Below are 20,523 nucleotides of genomic sequence, written 5' to 3'. Positions count from 1 at the left end.
CCTCTCCCCACCTCTCCTGCTCACCCCGCGTCATTGCTGATGCGTTTCGCAACAACAATGGCGGATCACAGGGTTGCGTTCGTGCTCCAGACGCTACTGACCATGATACAGATTTTAGTGCAACATTTACAGCTCCTCTACCACAACCATCAGCAACAATAATAATATCATATAATATAATAATAATAATAATAATAATAATAATAATTGTCATCGGTCTTATTCGCTGCTTTTGGTGTATTTTGTGGCGGAAGTACAGCGCCACTTACAGGCCCGGCATATGTACTACAGCGTCTCCAGCGGGTCGAGCGGTCTCGTGTGGACGGACACGTTTGTTGTGCCAATTCCGTGTGGACGGAAGACTTTTTTTATATCAACCTCGGTTCGTTTTCGTAACCGTGTGGACGAGGCCTAAGTCATTAGACAATAACTTTGGCTTGGAACTCTACAGTTACAAAGCTCTGTCCTTGGATGAAGGTTATCTATAACTTCCCCCACCATGCAAATAATCAAGAACAGCGTGATGGGAGAAGAGCAAGAAGGTGGTGAGAATCACAAGACTAGTTGAAAGGGGAAAAGGGATAAAAGGCAGATTACGTATTGAAGGGAAGGAATGTGATTGAAGAATGAGGAACGGAGAAGGATCAGTATTGTCCTCTGCTGAATGGAAGATGAGGCACAAGGGCGGGATATATTCTATGTGCGGCTGTCTGTCAGCGGGCTGTGGCTGGTATGCAGGAGGTCAGATATAAATGGAGCTCTCCCAGCTAACGTACATTAACTGATTAGTGTTATCCTCCCTGTGAAGGATTTGCAATGTACTGTCAAAAGAACTGTTTGATCATCACAACGAGCATGGACATGACCAAAGGCACTCTTTAGAGATTATTATTTTAGTTATGTATTAAGAGTGCACAAGGTAATTTACTCTCAATATAAATGATTCAATGAGTGATATAATACTCAACTGAATTCAAAGCAAACATTTTAACATGGGACTAACTTAATGCTGAGAAAAAACACTGTATATAACACATATCATATAGCATCACATTCATACAGTTTTCTACTCTTGGATTAAAAACGAAGGTATACTTCACACAAAAATTAGCAAATAAAACATAAACCATCACAATGTGGCACCTTCGCAGTGAGGCCTTTACCTAACCCTGTAACAATCTAAAATATAAGTGCTCAATGATCCTGAACATTTACTTCCCCCAAAAAACTCACACACTTCTCTGAACTCTCTCCGACATGGAGGGTACGAACACTTAAACTACACTGAAACTGGGAGATGTGCACAAGTACATGATTCATCAGAGGAGGTGGTGAAGTAGGGAATCATTTATGTCCTTACTACAATATGTGTCACATGTATGGATGGATATATGACATGTCCAGATAAAGTCTGTTTATACAATCAGAGACATTCATCCGGTTTACTTTATATACTGTAACAAGGTACGGTTAAACTACTTTCATCAGTTCAGTCACTTGCAACAGGTGTAAAGTGGTGTATTGTATGTAAGAAGGTCTTCAAGGTTGTTCCTTTTTTCTATTCCCTTTGGAACTAACCTTTTCATGTGTATCTGTGAGCAGTTGACTGCAAAAAGAATGAAGTAGTAATCTAATAATTTCATCAAATGTCACTCTGGCTCACGGTTTTGACTTCACCTTATTTCATTAACTCATCCCATTTGTTCGTGGTTCGATCCTCTAATTTAATAAGAAACCAACTGCTGCTTCAGTTTCAATACCTTCTTGTCTTTTAAAACCACAGTCCATAAAACAGTACCTTCATCACAGTTCCCACTTGTTCCTATGTCATTAGTAAAGCAGAGATTCTTCAAGAGTTAAATTGCTGAAAGTATCCACCAGAAAGCAAACGGTGAGAATTAATCTAAATAATATAATTATGAGAGTCTAACTCTTGGGTTCAGCTAGTGGCCGTGTCCTGAGGCTGCCATGGTCTTTTCTTCTGTGTCACATCTTCTACACAGTCTGGAAGGCCTTGCTTTGGGCAGGGATCATGACAGGAGTGCCCCCCATGCGGCTCAGGTTTGCAGGACTCAGTTTAGTGGGGGGGCTGGGCTTGCTGTTGGAGGTAGAAATGGAGGTTGGTGTTGAACGGGGTTCGGGAGTCTTGAGAACGGACTGAGTGTAGCTAGGTGGAGACTGTGGGAAGTTTGAGGCATGGCAGTTTTCTTTGAGCGCCGCCACAGCAGGAACACAGGCTCGCTGGCCTCGGAGCCCCATGTTGTGCACCATGGACTGAGTGGAGGAGGTGCCTGAGCGAGAGCTGCCAGAGCGGGACGAAGACAGGGAGTTGGGCTTCACCAGTTTGGCTTTGGGAGCCTCTGCATCCTCCCTGAAATGAGCACATGGTTGCATGATTTCTAGTTATCACATGCTCAATCTCAAGTTATGTATTTACTACTCAGATGAAGACAATAGAAGTTTGTTTGCTTTCAACCCTCTTTTGGCTGGCTACATTATTGATAGGGAGAGACCCCCAGCAGCCTGCATTATTCATCCGGACACTTGCAAATTGCTAACAGTGATTGTTGAGGTTGTGTATGCAAACAAAGAAATAACTAATTGAAAACGAATTATGTTTTAACAAATGGTGCTAACATTTCATGCAGCATTTAGGGAATCATCTCCATGAAGTTCTGGTTGCCCACTTTTGGAACATGGGCAGTCGGACACTTCACTACTTCAGAAGTACTTTGATGATAGTGCTAAAAGAGTATACCTGCTAAAAGAGTATACCTGATTTCATTTGGGGTCTCTTCTTCTTCATATTTCTTGTTCTCCTTTTTTCGGAACACCAACCAGATGATGAGGATGATTAGGAGGACCCCAAAAGACACGCCAACCACTGCCCCTGCTACCACACCCATTCCCCTTACATCTACACACATACAATCACACAAAACACACACAGACAGAAAGTTCGATTAGAAAGAGTATACTGACATTAGGCCTAGAAGGGAAATTGATATTTCTATATCCGCCTTATATAAATAATGGCTGCAATTGTTCTGTGTTGCTATATTTACAGATCTAACCAAGGCATTTGATACACTAAATGGGCCCATGTTAACTAACTTCCTGAATAAGGTTGGTACCAGTTGTAAAGCTAGTTGTTTTCAGAGTTGTTTAACTGATTACATGAAATTTGATCGGTTTGGTTTCTGATCCTGTTGTGATACAGAATGGAGTTCCCCAAGGATCTATCGTGGGGCATCTAGTTTTTCCATAATACATACATATTTGTGTCTAGATAAAACACTCAATGTAGCATATGTATTCTGATGATACGGTGCCGCATTGCAGCATGCTTTGAATCATTTGAAACTGCTTTTAATGCAAACTAAATTAATGCTATGTTAATTTTTTACACCTAGGAATACTAAGGAATATTCCCTCTCTATTAGCGCCCTAAATTTAAGACAGGAATAAACCTGTAATCAGACTACAGTGATAGCATTTAAAGAATTGCTTGTCACACTACTTTGGCTTTACTTTACCCTCTTTATCATGCTGCTTTGTGATATATGTCAAACTCAATCTACAGGATTTATCACTGTCCATTGGTTGGATGGTCTTTACTTACTACGCACAGGTCTTTACTTACTACGCACAGGATGCAACACTGGTATCATTCTTAAGTAAAGGCCATTCTGGGCAGGTTATTAATTCACATTACGAACGAAATACCTATGATCTTCAATCCAATAAATGGCTGGGCTTGAAAGTTCTATGTGTGGACTGACAATGAAGAAGGGGTCTTCCTTAGCCCTTTGTCTCAGAATGACCTCCAGGATACACTCACACTAGAAGACCTCATCTCTCTGGACACTTTTAAGTGAAGGTTGGCTGAGGTTTTTGTCACAGAGTGTTCTTGTTCTCTTCTTAATGCATTATCTATGCATGTGAAATGTTTGACTTTTCTGTCTTCTTCGTCAGATCGCTATTGTAAGAGAGATTTGATCAAAATCAGTTTTATCTGTTTAAAAAACGGTTCAATTAATTAATTAAATATTAGAGAGATACTTTTAAAGAATCCTTTTTTCCCAGAATTGTAAAAAGCAGAAACAGATTGGACCTCATGTCCCAATAAATACACTTTTATTTGCTGGTGCTTTACTTCCTGACATCCCGCCTTTAGAGGTCTTTGGCTTAGTGTCGTACCACTTGGGGTAAACTGGTGATTGAGTTGGTGATTGATGGATCTAATCAATAGTGAGGGCAGTAAGTCATGCAGGTGACAGCAGCAGTTTGCAATATAGCTGTTGTTTATGGCGAGTGGTCGCCAGTCGTATACAGTACTATATTTACAAGACTACCCTTGAGGGTCCTAAAATGATAAAATTGGCGAAATCAACAAGTCCTTTTGTAAGATATTGTTAGATTAGAGCGTGTTCAAAACAAACCCGCTATTTTCTTAAATAATACATGCATTGGTGAGGTTTGCTGATTAAATCCTATGCGATCCATCCAAAACAATCTTGGATTTTACATTCCATTGATTATTTCAGTAGCTTTGATCAGTTTACCATTGTTAAAGTTATTATTGTCTATGGGGTTTTAGATTAATTTCAGTCGTCACAGGTCCATATCTTTAAAAAATATATAATAGAGCAATACACTGGGTGACATGTTCATTCATTACCACAAACACACACCACTGTAGTTTATTTTAACTAAAGTGCACACTTTCCTGCTGCCTGACTAGATCATTACACCTGTATTATTCCACCACAGAAAATAGACCCCACAAATAACTCTTTTGAGAAATAAACTAAATATTTGAGAGGTATTTTAAATGATTTATTTATGTCTTTCCCTGGTCTTTCTTGACAATAAGAAAAAAATATCCTCGCCCTTATTTTTGAAATGTCATTGTAAGTACGACTAAATATGGTGGGGCGTAAAGTTTAAAGTGCTTCCAAAACCTGACTTTTAGTCAGCCACACATTGATTTGGTGAAATCGCAGGCGATGATCATTTGGAAAAATCATTTGTTGGTTTTCAGATGCTGCGTGAACAATGGGTGTGAAAGCTGCATCCTTTTCTGAATGCACATTTGTGGATGTATTGTTGTTTCAGTGTTCACTAGGGTTTCCACTCACAGTGCAGCTTGACCTCCACCGTGCAGCTGTCTTCTCCCACATCGTTGCTGGCCGTGCACTTGTAGACCCCGGTGCTCTCCTTCGTCAAGTTCTTCAACGTCACAATCTCTGGGTTTTTCAAATCTGATTGTACCAAAAAGGGAAAAAAAAGTATTCATGGCGTGTATTCATTTCCTGGTCTAAAAGACTGAATGTGTTTTGAATATAATGCTTATGGAGTTAACAGAGCTGTCTGACTGATTCTGACTGGTTTTGTCCCCTTTTGAAGATATATACTGTATGTTAATGACTAGTCAGAAGAACCATCAATTCAAAAAGAAAGAATTGAGGGGACAGAACCTCTATTCAACCTATAACAGTTGACTGCCCGAGTCAGCAGAAAAAGCAATAAAGTCAAAGAGCTGAAATATGTCCGCACAGTCCAGCGATCTCAAACTGAATCCCTGTCCACCAGTGTTTTTGTCTTGAAAGCTGATAAAGAGAGACACTCCACACTCAGCTGATAAATCACAACCCTTTCACTACTACAAATCTGTCACATTGCCTAGTGTTCTCTCTCTCTTTTTCTTTTTTGCTGAAGCATTTAGTTTGGATTGAACTCTGAGATTTTAAACAATGCAAAATGAAATACAGTTTCTGTTACAAACAATGAATTCCAGAAATAATATTCCTGTTAAGGTAGTTCAAGTGCTGGCTTATAGCAAACCAGGGCTGTGCCAATATATTTCCCCAACATTTCTGGCATGTATGTTTGTTTATTTCGTTTTTGTAGTATTGTGTGGTCAGTAGTTTATTGTGTGTAAAATGTATGTGTTTTGGTGTCGTGCATTCCTATATTATACATTTAAAAGCCCAACTTGGTACAGGAGTTGAAAATAGGCAATAGATAAAAACTGTCTGTGGTTGACATTACAGAGCTGCTGCACATTGTCCAAATCAAATAAAAATACCGTCAAATAGAACCTGCAGACGTGTGAGCAGACTTACCCACTAGGGCCATTGAAGGCAGCTTCCCACCATATTTGCCCTTGTCCATAACCCTCTCCCATTTGTAGTGGAGGGGATCAGAGCCGTCCGCAGACTTGCAGCTCATCTTGACATCCCCCCCCTCCAACAGTTTCCCCTCCATCCAGCACCGCGGCTTGGACGGCTTTACTGCGGAGAGACAATCAGATACAAGCACAGATATTCTTACACAATGTCTCCTCAGCTCGTTTTCCAAACAAGATTGGTGCTCTCCACAGGGGGCTGAAGCATAATGAGACTGTATGTAAATGGGGATTTGTGTTTATTAGATTTGTGTTGCACTACATCCTTGTATATTATGTTTAATGCTAGATTTATACTTGGACTTCTGTTCATAGTGGGAAATACATAACTAATTAGTCCTGTTAGCCATACAGGGCTTCCCTCAGCTGATCAGTCCCAAATACGATCTTCAGTGTTGACATCAAGAGGTTGTTACCTAATAATGTTGGTCTCAAACTGGAGCTTAAGGTAGTTTTCTCCAACGTGTCAAGGCAACATGGGCAGCATTGGAGGTCTTACCATCATTCTTTTTTGTAGTGTTTTATTGTTGAGTTAAGTGAATACATCTGAGCAATGTTGCAGTGGTGAGGATCAGAATCAGAGGGGCTTTACTTGTGACAGGGACAACAAAGAGGATGTTTTACAAGTCCATTTACAGCAGTGGAATTGGTTTATTTAAAAAAAGAAATCTGAGATAGGTCAGGTGGTTTAGAGGACTTACAGTACAAACTGTATATGTACCAGTGAAGAATTGAGGTTGAATTCATTGTAAAGGATAGTTGATTCGGGATCATGTGATTATTCCCTGTGAATGCAGTAAAGTCTGCTCCATTTGAACTTTGTTTGTCTACTTTCTCTTAAAAAGGACTACAACTTTGGTTGGGCCATATGACATATATCTTCTTTTACGATATAGGGAATTAAACAATTTACAGTGTATCACAATTTAGCATTTTTTCAGGTAACTCATTTATTAGTGACTTTATAGACAAACAATTTGTAAATATAGCCCTAGCCTAGTGATAGAAACGAAAATGAAAATGATATGTATGATAGACGTTTCTATATGGTTTTGACAATATGATGTGTACAGTATGATTTCATATTACGCAGCCCTAACCAAGACCAACTATTTGTTTCTAGAAAGTATCTTTCAGACAGACAGTTCATATAAACTCACGATGCACCAAGCAGCACATTTCATCTAGTTCTTCAAAATGATGATTTTCAAGATTTTATTGAAGTGACTATAACATGAAATCATAACTAGCCGGCAGGAAAAAAAGAAGGTGTCAGCATCAACAAGTGGTTGTGGATAAAAAAGAGAGAGGGGGGAGCTTTCCCTTCAGGGAGGGCGGCTCTATTGTGGAACTTTCTGACCTTGTGTGATTGCAGTCTTTGAATCTTGAGCTGTTGTGACATATTTAGGATGAGAGGGAGACCTGCGACAGCCTCTCAGAACAGTGTTGTTGGCTTTCTTTGCCTTCAGTGCACCACACTTCATCTGCTCATACACATGAAAACCCACTCTGACAATTCCAATATTCAATCAGCAAAGCGATTTCATTGGCTGTCACCTGCGTCACTGCTCCAATGTTAATCTGACTGCTATAATTGACTGCAGCTGTAAGTGTCTGAATCACGTTGAATATATAGGAAGCAGATTTGATGTAAAGCACTGCAGACACGGCTGAACTTAATACAAATGCCTTTAGTGCTTTAGTCACTTTTTCCATTTAAAAAAGGATGTACTGTGGGGTGGAATGGCACTGCTGTGAGAAGTGACTTGATGCTTAATGTGTGAAGGTTAAGCTGCCTCTGGGAAACGCAGACTGGAAGGGGATGCAATAAATAATTTAAAAAGGGATAGCAGGACAATCTGCTGGGGTTTGTTTATTCCAGTGATGTATTGGATAGTAAAGATGTTTTCTCTTCTTATGGAACTGTATGCATTATAGATGTACTGCCATCTTTTTCAGATTTAATACCAACAGTTTGTGCAATCAATAAGAGGCTGAGGCCCCACAAGATGCTGCACTCAAAGAAACACAAAGTGAGCAGATCATATGTGTACAGAACAACAAGCTATGATCATAATACTCTGACATGCTTATGCAGTGTGTGGGGTGAAACCACTGCCCCTCTGATTGATAGATTAGCGATCAACCCTCTGAGCCACCACATACAACAAATATATATATTTTACATAGGTGAAGGTAGAATGTCAAAAAAGTACATTTACTTAGTTGAGTACAATTTTGATACTTACGTATTTCCATGTTATCCTACTTTATTCTTTTCTCCACTACATTTCTATAGCCTTAGCTTTAGTTACTCATTACTTTCCAGGTTCAGATTATAAACTAATACATCATATACATAAACTCATAAAATAACCAGCAGAATTGTATAAAGTAATACAAATTAGCTCCACGTTTACCAACAACGATTAACACATTAATGCATCAATATTCATATTCCAGTGATTTCATATACAGTATGTGATTCTAAAATGGGCTATATAGGTACATAAGTATATATCTTGATGCCAAAACTTTTACTTAATTAAGATTTTGAATGCAAAAGAGTATTTTTACAATTGAGTGTCATAACTTTCACTTAAGTAAAGAATCTGAGCACTTCTTCCATCTTTAGTTCTTTCACAGATAGATGAGAGTGTCACAGGCCAAATCATCATCTATACTCCAGATCACATACTTGGGACTATCGGAATACTTCATGTACTACATGTACATGTGCTGCACTACATTTAACGCTGTGATTCTAAGAGCTTTCTCCAGTGGTCTAGTGTTGTTCTGTGTTCTCACACCCTTTTTGTTATTTAATGGAAGCTGTCTGACACGTACCCAGCACTATGAGGCTGATGGTGCTCCAGTGGTACTGAGCTCCGGTCTTCACTTTGCAGCTGTACTCTCCTGAGTCTATGAGGGACAGGTCGCTGATCACCAGGGACGCGTCCCCCTTTAGGTACTCTCCAGCGAAGGCTACCCGGCTGCGCTCCACCTCATTGGGGTCGAACACCCGTCCAGCGAAGAAGGTGATCACCTGGTGGGGGGGATACACATATATGTGTGTATATTTTTTGTTCAAAACTAATTAACACACAAAACAATTACAGAAATGGTTCAGAATTCTACCAATGTCATGGTTATTCCAAAAAAGTGATGTTTAAAAGAATAACTTCTTTTTAATTTAGAATTGAATATTGAAAAAATATATTTTTTGGTTTGTTTATTTTTTAAATACAGATAACAAATAATCAGAAGGTGCTGCTAGTCTTTAGCAATTTAGCAGCTACATTTCACTTGAAATGCTGATGACAAGTAATTCTCAAGTACTATTCTCAATAAAAGTAAAATAAATGTTAAGGAATTTAACACCCACGGAATACACAATGTATTCTCCCTTTGAGACTTAATAAGAAATATGTTCTTGTTTCTTTCTTATGTTTCTTTCATATTTATTTTAAGAGGTGTAGTAGATTTGAGGTCTTTGACCAAAAATGGAGTAATTGGATTACTCACACATTTTAGGAGCTAGGCTTTCTGCCCTCCTACTTCAACTAACTTTGTTTTACTGTAACATGACTGTAGATATCAACAATGAATTACTTTAATAACAAATAAAAAATGGCACAACCATTTTTTATATGGATTTCCAAACTACAGATTCCATTCTTTCAACTTTGGACAGACACTCACCACTCTCTGCCTGTTGGTGGGCTTGAGCAGCAGCCACTCAATATCCAGCGTGGGGTCGTCCCCCACCCAGAACTGATGGTGGCAGGGCAGCGTGGCGTTGTCCCCAACTACCCTCTTCATCTCCGTCTGGGCGCATGTCCCCAGCACACCCAGCAGAACTGCAGAGAGACCATCACAAGATGAATGTTCACTGCATCAGATACAGTATAGAACGTCAATAAAAGGACAGCTCCAAGTATTCATCAGACAACAAACAGCACAACACAGTTCTGGGTTTTAAAATTCTCAAATGAAAAATATTTTTGACTAAAGCAGTCACTTACAGTAGAAACTAGGAATGGAAATGTCTGAGCTCATGAGTTGCTCTTGAAGGCCACATCATAGGAATGTTCAATTTGCAGCAAATCAGCACTGTTCTCTTTCACACCAACACACATGTAACAGACATTTTATTATTGTAAAAGTACATTTAGTTCTAAGCTGTGCTATTGATATTGCAAACTAAATATAATCTAATACTATAACATGTTCTGAGCAAGTGCAGATCTCACTCGGTGTTTCTTCTTCCCCCTACCACACAAAGAAGAGTTAATAATCATTCCTAACGGGATCATAACATATTGGGTATAGGATTATGAAAATTATGAAAAATGGTTCCTGGCAAAGATGATCAATGTTCACAATAATTGTATTTACCAGTACACATATTTGCCAATATGTCCATGCAATTCATTTGTACGTATCAAGAGAATGATAACAAACGAATGCCCTTGATTTAAGATGAAAATGAGGAATCAGTTTACTTAAAATCTTTAAATAAAATAATCAGGTGTAGTTGCCATATTCTGATGATCATCAAAGGAGGAAACAAATGCACAGTTCAGGAGATCAAACCAGTGTTTGTGTGATTGGAGGACATTTCAACTACAGTAAATATTTAATAGCCAAACACTTTTCCAGGACAGAGTGCCACCACAGATGCATTTAAAACCTACTCACATCATACATCTACTTTCAACCATATGTAATGGAGAACTATTTAACACATGCAGACACACGTGCACACAATCCCACAGTATGGCGTAGGTTACACTAATAATAACACAAAAAGGATACACGGGACAATGGGTAAGATCCAGAGGGGATATCAGCTTACGGACCGCAGCAGCAGAGTTATACTGGCACTGCTGCTGGGATGGAATTACCAAGAGCTGAGGATGAAAGCCTGAGCCTCCAATTGTTTCCTCTTTCATTTATTTATCCTTGCTTGGACACTGATCAACTGTAGGGACTGTGATGTCCTGCTGGCTGGACACATTTGTTGGAGAGCACAAATAGAACAGGGAAATGTGTGTGTGTGTGTGTGTGTGTGTGTGTGTGTGTGTGTGTGTGTGTGTGTGTGTGTGTGTGTGTGTGTGTGTGTGTGTGTGTGTGTGTGTGTGTGTGTGTGTGTGTGTGTGTGTGTGTGTGTGTGTGGGTGTGTGTGTGTGTTTGCATTGGCCTGGGTTACAATTGCTTCTCTGTGTGTATATCAGTTTTAAATCGTGTCTGTGTGTGTGTGTTATTAGCAGTTGATCGAAATATGTCTTCTGCAGTATGTCAAGGTGTGTTACATACAGCATCTGTGCAAAATTAAGTTACACTGAAAAATCTGAAACGTTGAATTGAGTAAATATGAAATCTGTTGACATAATACATTTAATTAAAGTCAACGGTTCAGTTTTTTCAGTGTAATATTTGCATTTTTGTATGTTGATGTGTACGTGCGTGGAGGTGTTTGAACATCGGCATGCATGACATCTAAAAATATGTCCATTAGCTGAAGAATGCATAGATAAGATACAAACAAGCATGTGTCTCTCGAAGTCTGCATGATTATGAACTCAACGTGTCTGAGTGTGTGCTTCTGAATATCAGTGTGTGTGCATGATTGTGGCCCACATGCAGGCACACTGCTGTCTGCGATTATCGCCGCAAAATGTCCGGAGCCTGTTGGCGAAAGTGTCATGGAGAGCTTTGTTTTCATGAAGAAGCCCTGGGGTGAGTTGTGCTCCAATAAACTCCCTCCTGCTCCTCCCAGTGGACTTCTAGCGGACCAATTATAGTGGCAGTAGGAGCCAGCGGGACGCAGAGGGCCCAGTTACCACTTCAAACCGTTGCATATCACACCGCCTTCCTGCCTGCTTGCTCATATGCAAGTCAGCACATCTACTGAACTCTGAGGCTGGTACCACACAACGCTCTGATCTTCGGAAACACAATTAAAATAGAAAGAATAACAAAAGAAAGGAGGGCAAACTCCCTCCAAGATTTCTCCTGGTTCTTCTAATTGTTCCTTTTTTTCATCCGGTTGTCGGTATAGCGGAAGAAAGAAGTGTCTTCTTCTCTTTCATGTATGTATGATATGGGGTGTGATTAAATGTGTTTATGATATGTGTTCAGACTGGAAGCTCAGCTCTGGAATTATGGTCTGATGCTAAGTGTAAATGGAACATGTTTTATACTAAAGAGGGGATTTACATACATATGCCCTAAAACATGATGTAACACACTGGTTATGTCTGAATCTATCTCAATGCCAATTGAAATGCTTGCTTTGCTGTAAGACAACTCGTTTTGTGTTTAGAAAGATATCTCTAGGTAAAATCATTTGTACACTGCCTTTCTTATCAAGCTCCACTTTTGTGGAATCAGCTTCCAGTTTGTGTTCGGGCGGCAGACAGCCTATCCGCTTTTAAGAGTGCGCTTAAGACCTTCCTTTTTGATAAAGCTTATAATTGATAAAAGAATCTAATAAGAGTGCATTGACGTAGACACGTTGTGCCTCTTCACCTATACATATTAGTTCTTACTCTTTTTCCTTACTGATGGTATGTCATTTGGTTGTGTGTGTAGACGGTGGAAGCAGGGAGAGGCATATACGTGCCTTGATCCCTGCCGAGTCGACGCACAACTGTTGATTGGTGTCAGTGCCAACAAAAAAAAGAAAGGTGATCCAGAAGGTGAATGAAATGTATGAGGCTTGTAGTATTTAAATTAGTATCTAGATCATTACTTTTGAAAGGTAGTTACATATTTTAGGGTTGCTGTTTCATAATTAGCTCAGACAAACATAACACATCGAGGAACCTTTCAAGAAAATTGCAAAGGATCTCTAGAAATCAGAATTGTCCAGAATTTGAAGATGCAGAGTGAAATGAGACAACATGTAAGATTGATGAGCTTCCTGGTGGCAATGCCAGTGGTGCTGTGTCGGGAATATATGACAAGTAAACTGACACATTATTAAGCCTTCCTTGTTATTGGGCCAGCAGTTTACCAATGCCAAAAAACAGACCAACTGGTAGTTGTAGGATCGAATTGAGAGCATTCATGTTTATCGACATTTTGAGTTCTTAGATATATTCTTAATACATGTTGAGTGGGGTTGTTAAGGCAATCACCCTAGAGTGGGTGATCGTGCAGAAGGAACGTGTGTGAAGGAAACAACAGTTTAAGATATTGCAACTTTAACAGTTTAAGTTATTCCTTCCTCCCACTTTAAAGAAAGATAGGTCAGCCCACTTTTGTTGACGCACTAGATGTGAGCCAAGGGAGCTTTTTGAGCAATGGCTGAGTTGACGTGTATGGGTAGAACATGTACAACACATCAGATAAAGAGGAACTTGCAAGCGTGGGAGGATTCGACCAGCTGGCTGGAAGAGTGGGAACATGGACTCTTTGTGAAATGTGGAACTTTAGCTTTATGCTTTGCTGTCTGCTCAGATGTATGCTCCTTCAAATCTTCAGTGTTAAGGCCCATCACATCAACTATGGTTATTCAATCAGCTTTTAAAGTGTGTTTATGACATAAGGGTATCAAATACAGCTGAGGGCCTTTGCTGCCTGTTATCTCTGTTCATGTTTCCTGTCAGTCTCTGCTGGGTATATTCTTATATAAAACTGAAATACAAACAAAGTCATGTGTTCTTGATAGCTTGTACCCTAAAATACATATTTAGGTCAGAGTTGATACAAATATAAGTCTTATTAAGAAAATGCATCAAGTCATTTCACTTAAGCATCAGGTAGGGCTTTAAGGCCCGGACACACCAAGCTGACACCAAAGAACTCACACAGACGGACCCCCGACTGTTGTGTCGCCTCACGTCTCTGCGTCTTGGCCATGTTTCATACTGGAACACACCGCAAATACTTCAGCCGACGGCCAAGTAGCACGTACGAACTGCGCATGCGTGAGTGGCAATAACTCTCCTTACCAGCAGGCGGCGATAGTGTGTATTCGTCATTCAAAAGAGGCAACAACCGGAAGACAGACTGCGTGATACACCGAGAGAAGAAGAACAGACTGCGTGATATAAACAAACAACAAATAGCGTGTGCGTTCCATTTTCACTCTACAGCGAGAAGCTCATGGGGCTTTCCCCAACCTGTGTCGAGAGCTGGAGTTAAATGAAATCTCAGATTTGCCTTCTTAATATATCGGCCGAATCGGCCGAAAAGGTGTCGGCACGGCTGAAAAGACACGATGGTGTGGGACACACCAATCTGAGTAGGGCGTGTCGACGCTCATCGTCGGCCTGACGCCCATCGACGGCCAAAATCGGCTTGGTGTGTCCGGGCCTTTAGACTAAAAGTTTGAAAAATGAATAAAATATTTTGAAAGTTTAACACTAGAACCGCCAGAGATTTTTTATACCTAAAACCGCCACCTGGGTCAAATTGACCCGCTATTAGAATGCATTGATTTTCAAGGTAAAATGTTCTTTTATTGAACAGTGAGTTTTGATCGCACAGGGATGAAACGTATACCAATATAATCTGTGGACTCTTAGGGCTCGACATTATAAATGGCCCGCTGGCCCGGAAGCATTATTTAGACACCGCGGCCAGCATAACGTACTTTCAACTCGCCCCACAGCTGTTTGCTGCGGAGCGCAGTGCGAGCAGTCTCCCGTGAGCGGGAGCGCACTCCTTCACTACAGACTGTCTCTCTCTCTCTCTCTCTCTCTCTCTCTCTCTCTCTCTCTCTCTCTCTCTCTCTCTCTCTCTCTCTCTCTCTCTCTCTATCTATAACTATCTATCAATATATCTATCCATCTATCTCTCTCTCTCTCAATCTATCTCTCAATCTATAAGGAACCGCAGTAGACAAAAGGCGTTGCTATAGCAACACGTCATGTTTATATGAAAAGGGGTGGGGTCAATATGACCCGCTGGGCGGAAATAGGTATAAATGGCAATTTTTTGGGCGATTTCTTCAATCTGACTTCATATTGACAATTTTTAACAACATAGGGTGCTACATAACACACTTTCAGGAAAGGTCACGGACTGGAAGACTTTAATATTTTATTGAAAAAAAGTTACACACAATAAAAAACAGCTCTGGGTCAAATTGACCCGATTGGCGGTTCTAGTGTTAAAGTGAAAAAGAAGAACGTTTACCAATCCCCTTTAGCTCACTGCTCATCTTTGCTACAGGCTAGATCAGGGGTGGGCACACTTTTTGGCTAAGGGGCCACTATGAGCTTTACAATTTGACAGACGGGCCGGGCCAGTAGCAGACCGGTGAAAACATATTTAGCTGTCCACTCCTCATTAAACACTCGGCACCCATTGTCGACTTTTCTTTTCTTTGGTCCACTCATTGTTACAGATGCAGGTTCAAAGGTGAATTATTGCGTCATCGTTTGCGTCATGACGTAACCGTTTACGTGCCTTCTTATCACCCACACGGCGTTTTACGTCGCTGATTTTCTCAGAAACACCGCTCACAACAACATCAATAGAGGACTGCGTCGGGTAGTTTTTAATCATACGAAGCCAGATTAAATTAAATAACTACTTCTCCAACCTTGTACCTTTCTCCAGAGTGCCGTGGTGCATTGTTTATTGATGTGGTTCAGCGGCATTACCGACCGCTGCAGTGCTGCTCGTCCACCGGAGTTTAGTCTACTGTTAACTCACGGCAGCGGCCGCTGGAAAGTCTTCACTGTCCGACTGCCACACAAGCAGCTGATAAATATCCCCCATCCCCATCAGTGAATGTGTGTCAGTCTGAATTGACACTGTTTGGCATCACAACGCTGTTATGAAAGTTTCTCTGGCATTCTACAGGTGATCATCAGACTATCGACTACTTGTTGCTATCATATTGTGGCATAAGCCGTTTTCTACACGCATATTTTACCGGCGTAGTTTTCGTTATGATTTGACTTGTGATGGCCACATGTAGCCCATGTATTGATTCCATCCGATAGCTGCAATAATACAAAACAACAGGAAAACGTCTGCCTGCTCTTCACAATGGTCAATAACAGTGAACGGATGGTCCTTAAAGTAAGGTAAAATAAACAGAATCACACTAAGCCTGGTTAGTGTTGCCTGACTTTATATAAGTGTGTGGTCGCGTTCTAGTCACTTTGCTCAGCGCTACTGCTTGTTACAATTCGCTGTACTCGCCATGAACTGTTATTGCTCAGGTTAATCTCGACCCCCTCCAATGTAAGCGTTTAAAATGCCCAACGGGCCGTATATGGCCCGCGGGCCTTAGTTTGCCCATGCCTGGGCTAGATGCTGCAGGCAACGTTAGCTGCTATGAGAAAAGTACGCACACATGTCTGAAAATGCTCTTGAGTTGCATTATGAGAAATGTAGTCGCAAGGTTTTGACAAGGAATAATAAATGCAGGGAATAGAAAAGATGATATCTGGTTTTCATAATAATTGATATTTCCTGATTGAACTGTAGCTGATTAGCACTGTTACAGTATGTACATAACCTATACATTTCACGTTCAGAAAAAGAAAGAAAACATACAGCCTATGTGCATAAAGTAGCAATGACATCTCTGTACTTTGGTAAAGCAGACTCAGCATTGAAATACCAACTATGCTTAGTTAACAAGATCAAGAACAGCCTGGATGTTTTCATTAAACAGGGTCAACAAAAACAGCACATAGTGTCTTTATGTTCAGCGGACTGCACCACGGCTCTCCTGCAGCATTTTAACCAACAGGTTCCTGGCAGCCTGCCCTCAGTACAGTGCAGAGAGCTTTTGCTACACTGCACCACTGCACAGAGCCATGAGGGACACAAAGTACATGTCATATCTTAATGAACCAAAGATTAGACGCAACCAAAACAGAAGACCTCTGCCAACACCAACACATCTGCAACCTCTGGAATAATCCCTCAAACTCTTCCAACATCACCTTCATGCAGTAATGAATAATACTAAATAAATCTGACTGCTTAATTTCAGACAAATCCAAGAAAGAGTGAGAATACAACGACAATAGAATTACTGTTTCATTCACTTCAACAACCTCCATAGCCTGATGCCAAACATGGGTAATGCACTGAAACAACTGAAATGTTTACTTTAATTAAATGTATTAGGACATATTTCACATAACTGTATTAGGTTAGTTGAAAGCAATAATATTAAGTTTGAATAGAAACTATTAGGTTCAACTTAATATAATTGCTTTCAACTAACCTAATACAGTTATGTGAAATGTATTTTACATAATACATTTAATTGAAGTCAACGTTTCAGTTTTTTTCAGTGTGTGAATGTTTGCCACACAGTTTTTCTGACACCCAGTGTGTAATGTATGTATATGTTGTGTTTTGTGGCGTGCCGCCGCCCTCCTGTACCTGTTTCTCTGCACATTAGCTGCTCTGTGAGGCATGCAATCATTCCTCTGCAGCCTTGAACACTTGAACACTTGAGGATGAGCAGGGGAACTGGCACTCACAATGATTCATCCTTTATGTCTGTTGCTACGACTGCTATTGCTCTGGCCACTGAGAATGAAACACTCCCCAGTTTATTGCATTATCTGTGCAACAATGGTACACTAAACTGGTACTTTCTTTGTAATTTAAGGATTGGTGGGAGGCTTAACAGAACAATAAAATGAGTGTGAACTCACTTATGTATAACGTCATTATGGGAATAGGGAGAATATAATTTATATCCATCCTGTACTGTAAGTTGTTATGGGAAAATCGAATGCTTACACTCCAATCGTACTTCCGCTTTCTCTGCTTTTAAAACTGCATCATGCTTGATCTATGCTGATGTCTACATATTTCACCTCACCGTGAAGAATCCCTTAAAGCCCATAAACCCAGACTCAGGCTTCTTGCTTTCTGTTTCTCTCTTTCGAAACTCAAGATGAACAATTTCTCCTCATCAGTAATGTATTCAATGCAATGTGTTACAATAGAAAGCCTATTTTTATTGTTGTAATATATTCATCTTCTTCCGTTTATAAGTGACTGTTATTTTTTATAAATGTACTGTTGTGCCTTTTTATTTATGCCTCTTAAAGTGTGTATATGTAAACATGTGTCTATGTTTGATTATGTAAGTGTATATACAGTATATATATAAGTGGGTGTACATGTATTGTTTTATATATTTTTATTCCTCGGGATGGCGAGAAACAGCATTTCGATATCCCTGTCTGTATCACACACACAGAATAAATTGACAATAAAGTTGACTTAATTATTATTATTATTATTATTATATAAATATAGGAGGTTGTGCACATATATAAGATATTGGTTGATTCTGTTGAATTTAGCTTATTTTTGTTTATTACATGGTTTAGTTGAATACTCGATTCTGATTGGTCAATTCAGAACACGTGACACGTTGTTAATCCAGAACAGACAGACCGCTGTCAAGGATTTATGACCGTTGTTAAGGACGCTCAAATCTGCAGAAAGAAGTCCGGTCGATTGAACTGTATACAGTTTGGCTGAAAAGCAAACTGCATGCAGTTTGCTTTTCGAACTGACAAGACAAGAGACGCTCAGAAAGAAGTTCGGTCATTTAACTGTTTTTCAAATGTAACAGTTTGAAAAGCAAGCACACTGTCTGCTTGTCTTTAGTTTTCCGCTGTCGTGTGATAGCAACATGGAGGATTTTAACATTAATTTTAATATATTTGGAGAGCACAGTAATTTGGTCCGGTGACCAGTGACTGGTCCGGAAAGTGTGGATGGATGTCCAACTGCATCTTGCCAGACGAGGCAGAGAGGGAAATCGACATTTGAATCAAAGCTCTTTTATTTTGAAACGTGATGATCACGGATGCGAATATATATCTCTTGCCCACAACGCCGATACCAAAAATCATAAAGATCCAAAAGACAAGAATAAAGAGAATGACAGAGGTTTTATTTTCGCCGAGCCTGAAAACCAAAATAGCCCCGTTGCCAGCTTCAAAAAGTACGTTTCCCTGTGCCCATCTGACGCCAACGCCAAAGCGCTACACAAACCATAGCTTGAGAAGCACGGCTGTACAACTGCTCTCTCAGGCTGGTCTTGGATCAAAAGAGATCATGTCTGTGACTGGGCACAGGTGCGAGAGCAGCCTGAAGAGTTACTGGGCTCCAACAATAACCGAAAGGGAGAAATGGAGCAACATCCTGTCCTCCAACCCAGGAAATAGCACCACATCGGGTCAGTGCCTTTCCATGTTGTCTGTCCTTACACACACATTAGCGGTAGCGATACAACTGTGGCAATATTGTTTCCCGTTTTTTTACATGTTGGGAATTGTGCTTTCAGATGTGTTATCTGCGAGGACAGAAACGTTGATCTCAATATCCCTAAAGATTTCCCATTCACCATGTCACATTGTACTATTAATGGAAACGTTCAGGTTAATGTTAATTACAGCTAAGGCTCAAATGCTAACATGCACAGAGTTAGTTGCTATCGAAGCAGTTCCTGCCGTTGCAACAGCCTAGTTCAAACATCAACAACGGACTATTTTTCGATGTCATTTTAAATCAGTTACAACTATGTACAGAACAACTTCATGCCGATCTAGATCCCTCCGCTTCGCGTCGGGCTCCTGATCTGCCTGTCGGTGTTCTTTTACCCATAATGACCGCGTCGCTGCACATTATCCCTTACTTATTACACTCACATGTGTAGGTTTTGTGCTGTGTTTGGCTCGTTTGCAGTGTTTCCTGCAGCAGGTTACATTATAAATAAAGGTGACGCAGTATGCGCCTGACACATCTTAAGCCTATCAAATATGATATTACACTGTCAGCTATATCTCTTAGCCACTGTAAGATACGACTTGCATGTCTTCATCTCCACCAGCCTGACCTGATACCTGCATATTCTGATTCATCTGAAATGTGACACTCAGAAACAGCAGAAAGCAGTCAGCCATGTGTCTCCCCAGCAGTTCCTCCAGCAGCGCTGCGGAAATGTGTGAGTTTCACTTTGCACCGCCTGGAAGATATTTAGTGTGTCCGCTACAACCATTGCAACAAACTCATCCTTTAAAATTCAAAAATATATAACCCGTCTAACAAGCAAAAAATAAAAAATGACGTTTCAATATTTATTGTAAAATAGAGTTGACATGTATTTGTCTGTTCAATGAACATGTGTTGAAAATGTTTTACAGCATAGTCATATTAAAGGCACATGCTGTACATAATTCACATATGAACCTGGAAATGAGCATAGACCCAAAACAATGTTCAGTAAAGCTAATCAAATCAGACATAGGCTGGTAAAAAGCTATTTGAATTGGCCTTCCATAAAATCAATTTTTTATAAACTGTGAATTTGATCCAATATT

At 40.1% G+C, this 20,523-nt stretch overlaps 1 protein-coding gene across 1 annotated transcript in view; it reads right to left on the bottom strand.

Annotated features, from left to right (window-relative positions):
* Positions 1 to 230: 230 nt before the first annotated feature.
* LOC117472131 (CXADR-like membrane protein) overlaps positions 231 to 20,523 on the bottom strand; it is a 74,001-nt gene continuing 53,708 nt past the window's right edge. Inside the window, exons 2-7 of the mRNA XM_034117265.1 lie at positions 9,893 to 10,050; positions 9,038 to 9,236; positions 6,129 to 6,296; positions 5,142 to 5,264; positions 2,776 to 2,917; positions 231 to 2,371 (exon numbers count right to left, since the gene is read on the bottom strand). Coding sequence (XP_033973156.1) covers positions 1,996 to 2,371; positions 2,776 to 2,917; positions 5,142 to 5,264; positions 6,129 to 6,296; positions 9,038 to 9,236; positions 9,893 to 10,050 — 1,166 coding nt within the window. The 3' untranslated portion in view covers positions 231 to 1,995. The remainder of the gene's footprint in view (positions 2,372 to 2,775; positions 2,918 to 5,141; positions 5,265 to 6,128; positions 6,297 to 9,037; positions 9,237 to 9,892; positions 10,051 to 20,523) is intronic.

The sequence above is a fragment of the Trematomus bernacchii genome, unplaced genomic scaffold (assembly GCF_902827165.1).
Source record: "Trematomus bernacchii unplaced genomic scaffold, fTreBer1.1, whole genome shotgun sequence".
Classification (NCBI taxonomy): domain Eukaryota; kingdom Metazoa; phylum Chordata; class Actinopteri; order Perciformes; family Nototheniidae; genus Trematomus; species Trematomus bernacchii.
This window is presented reverse-complemented; position numbering and strand designations above follow the sequence as displayed.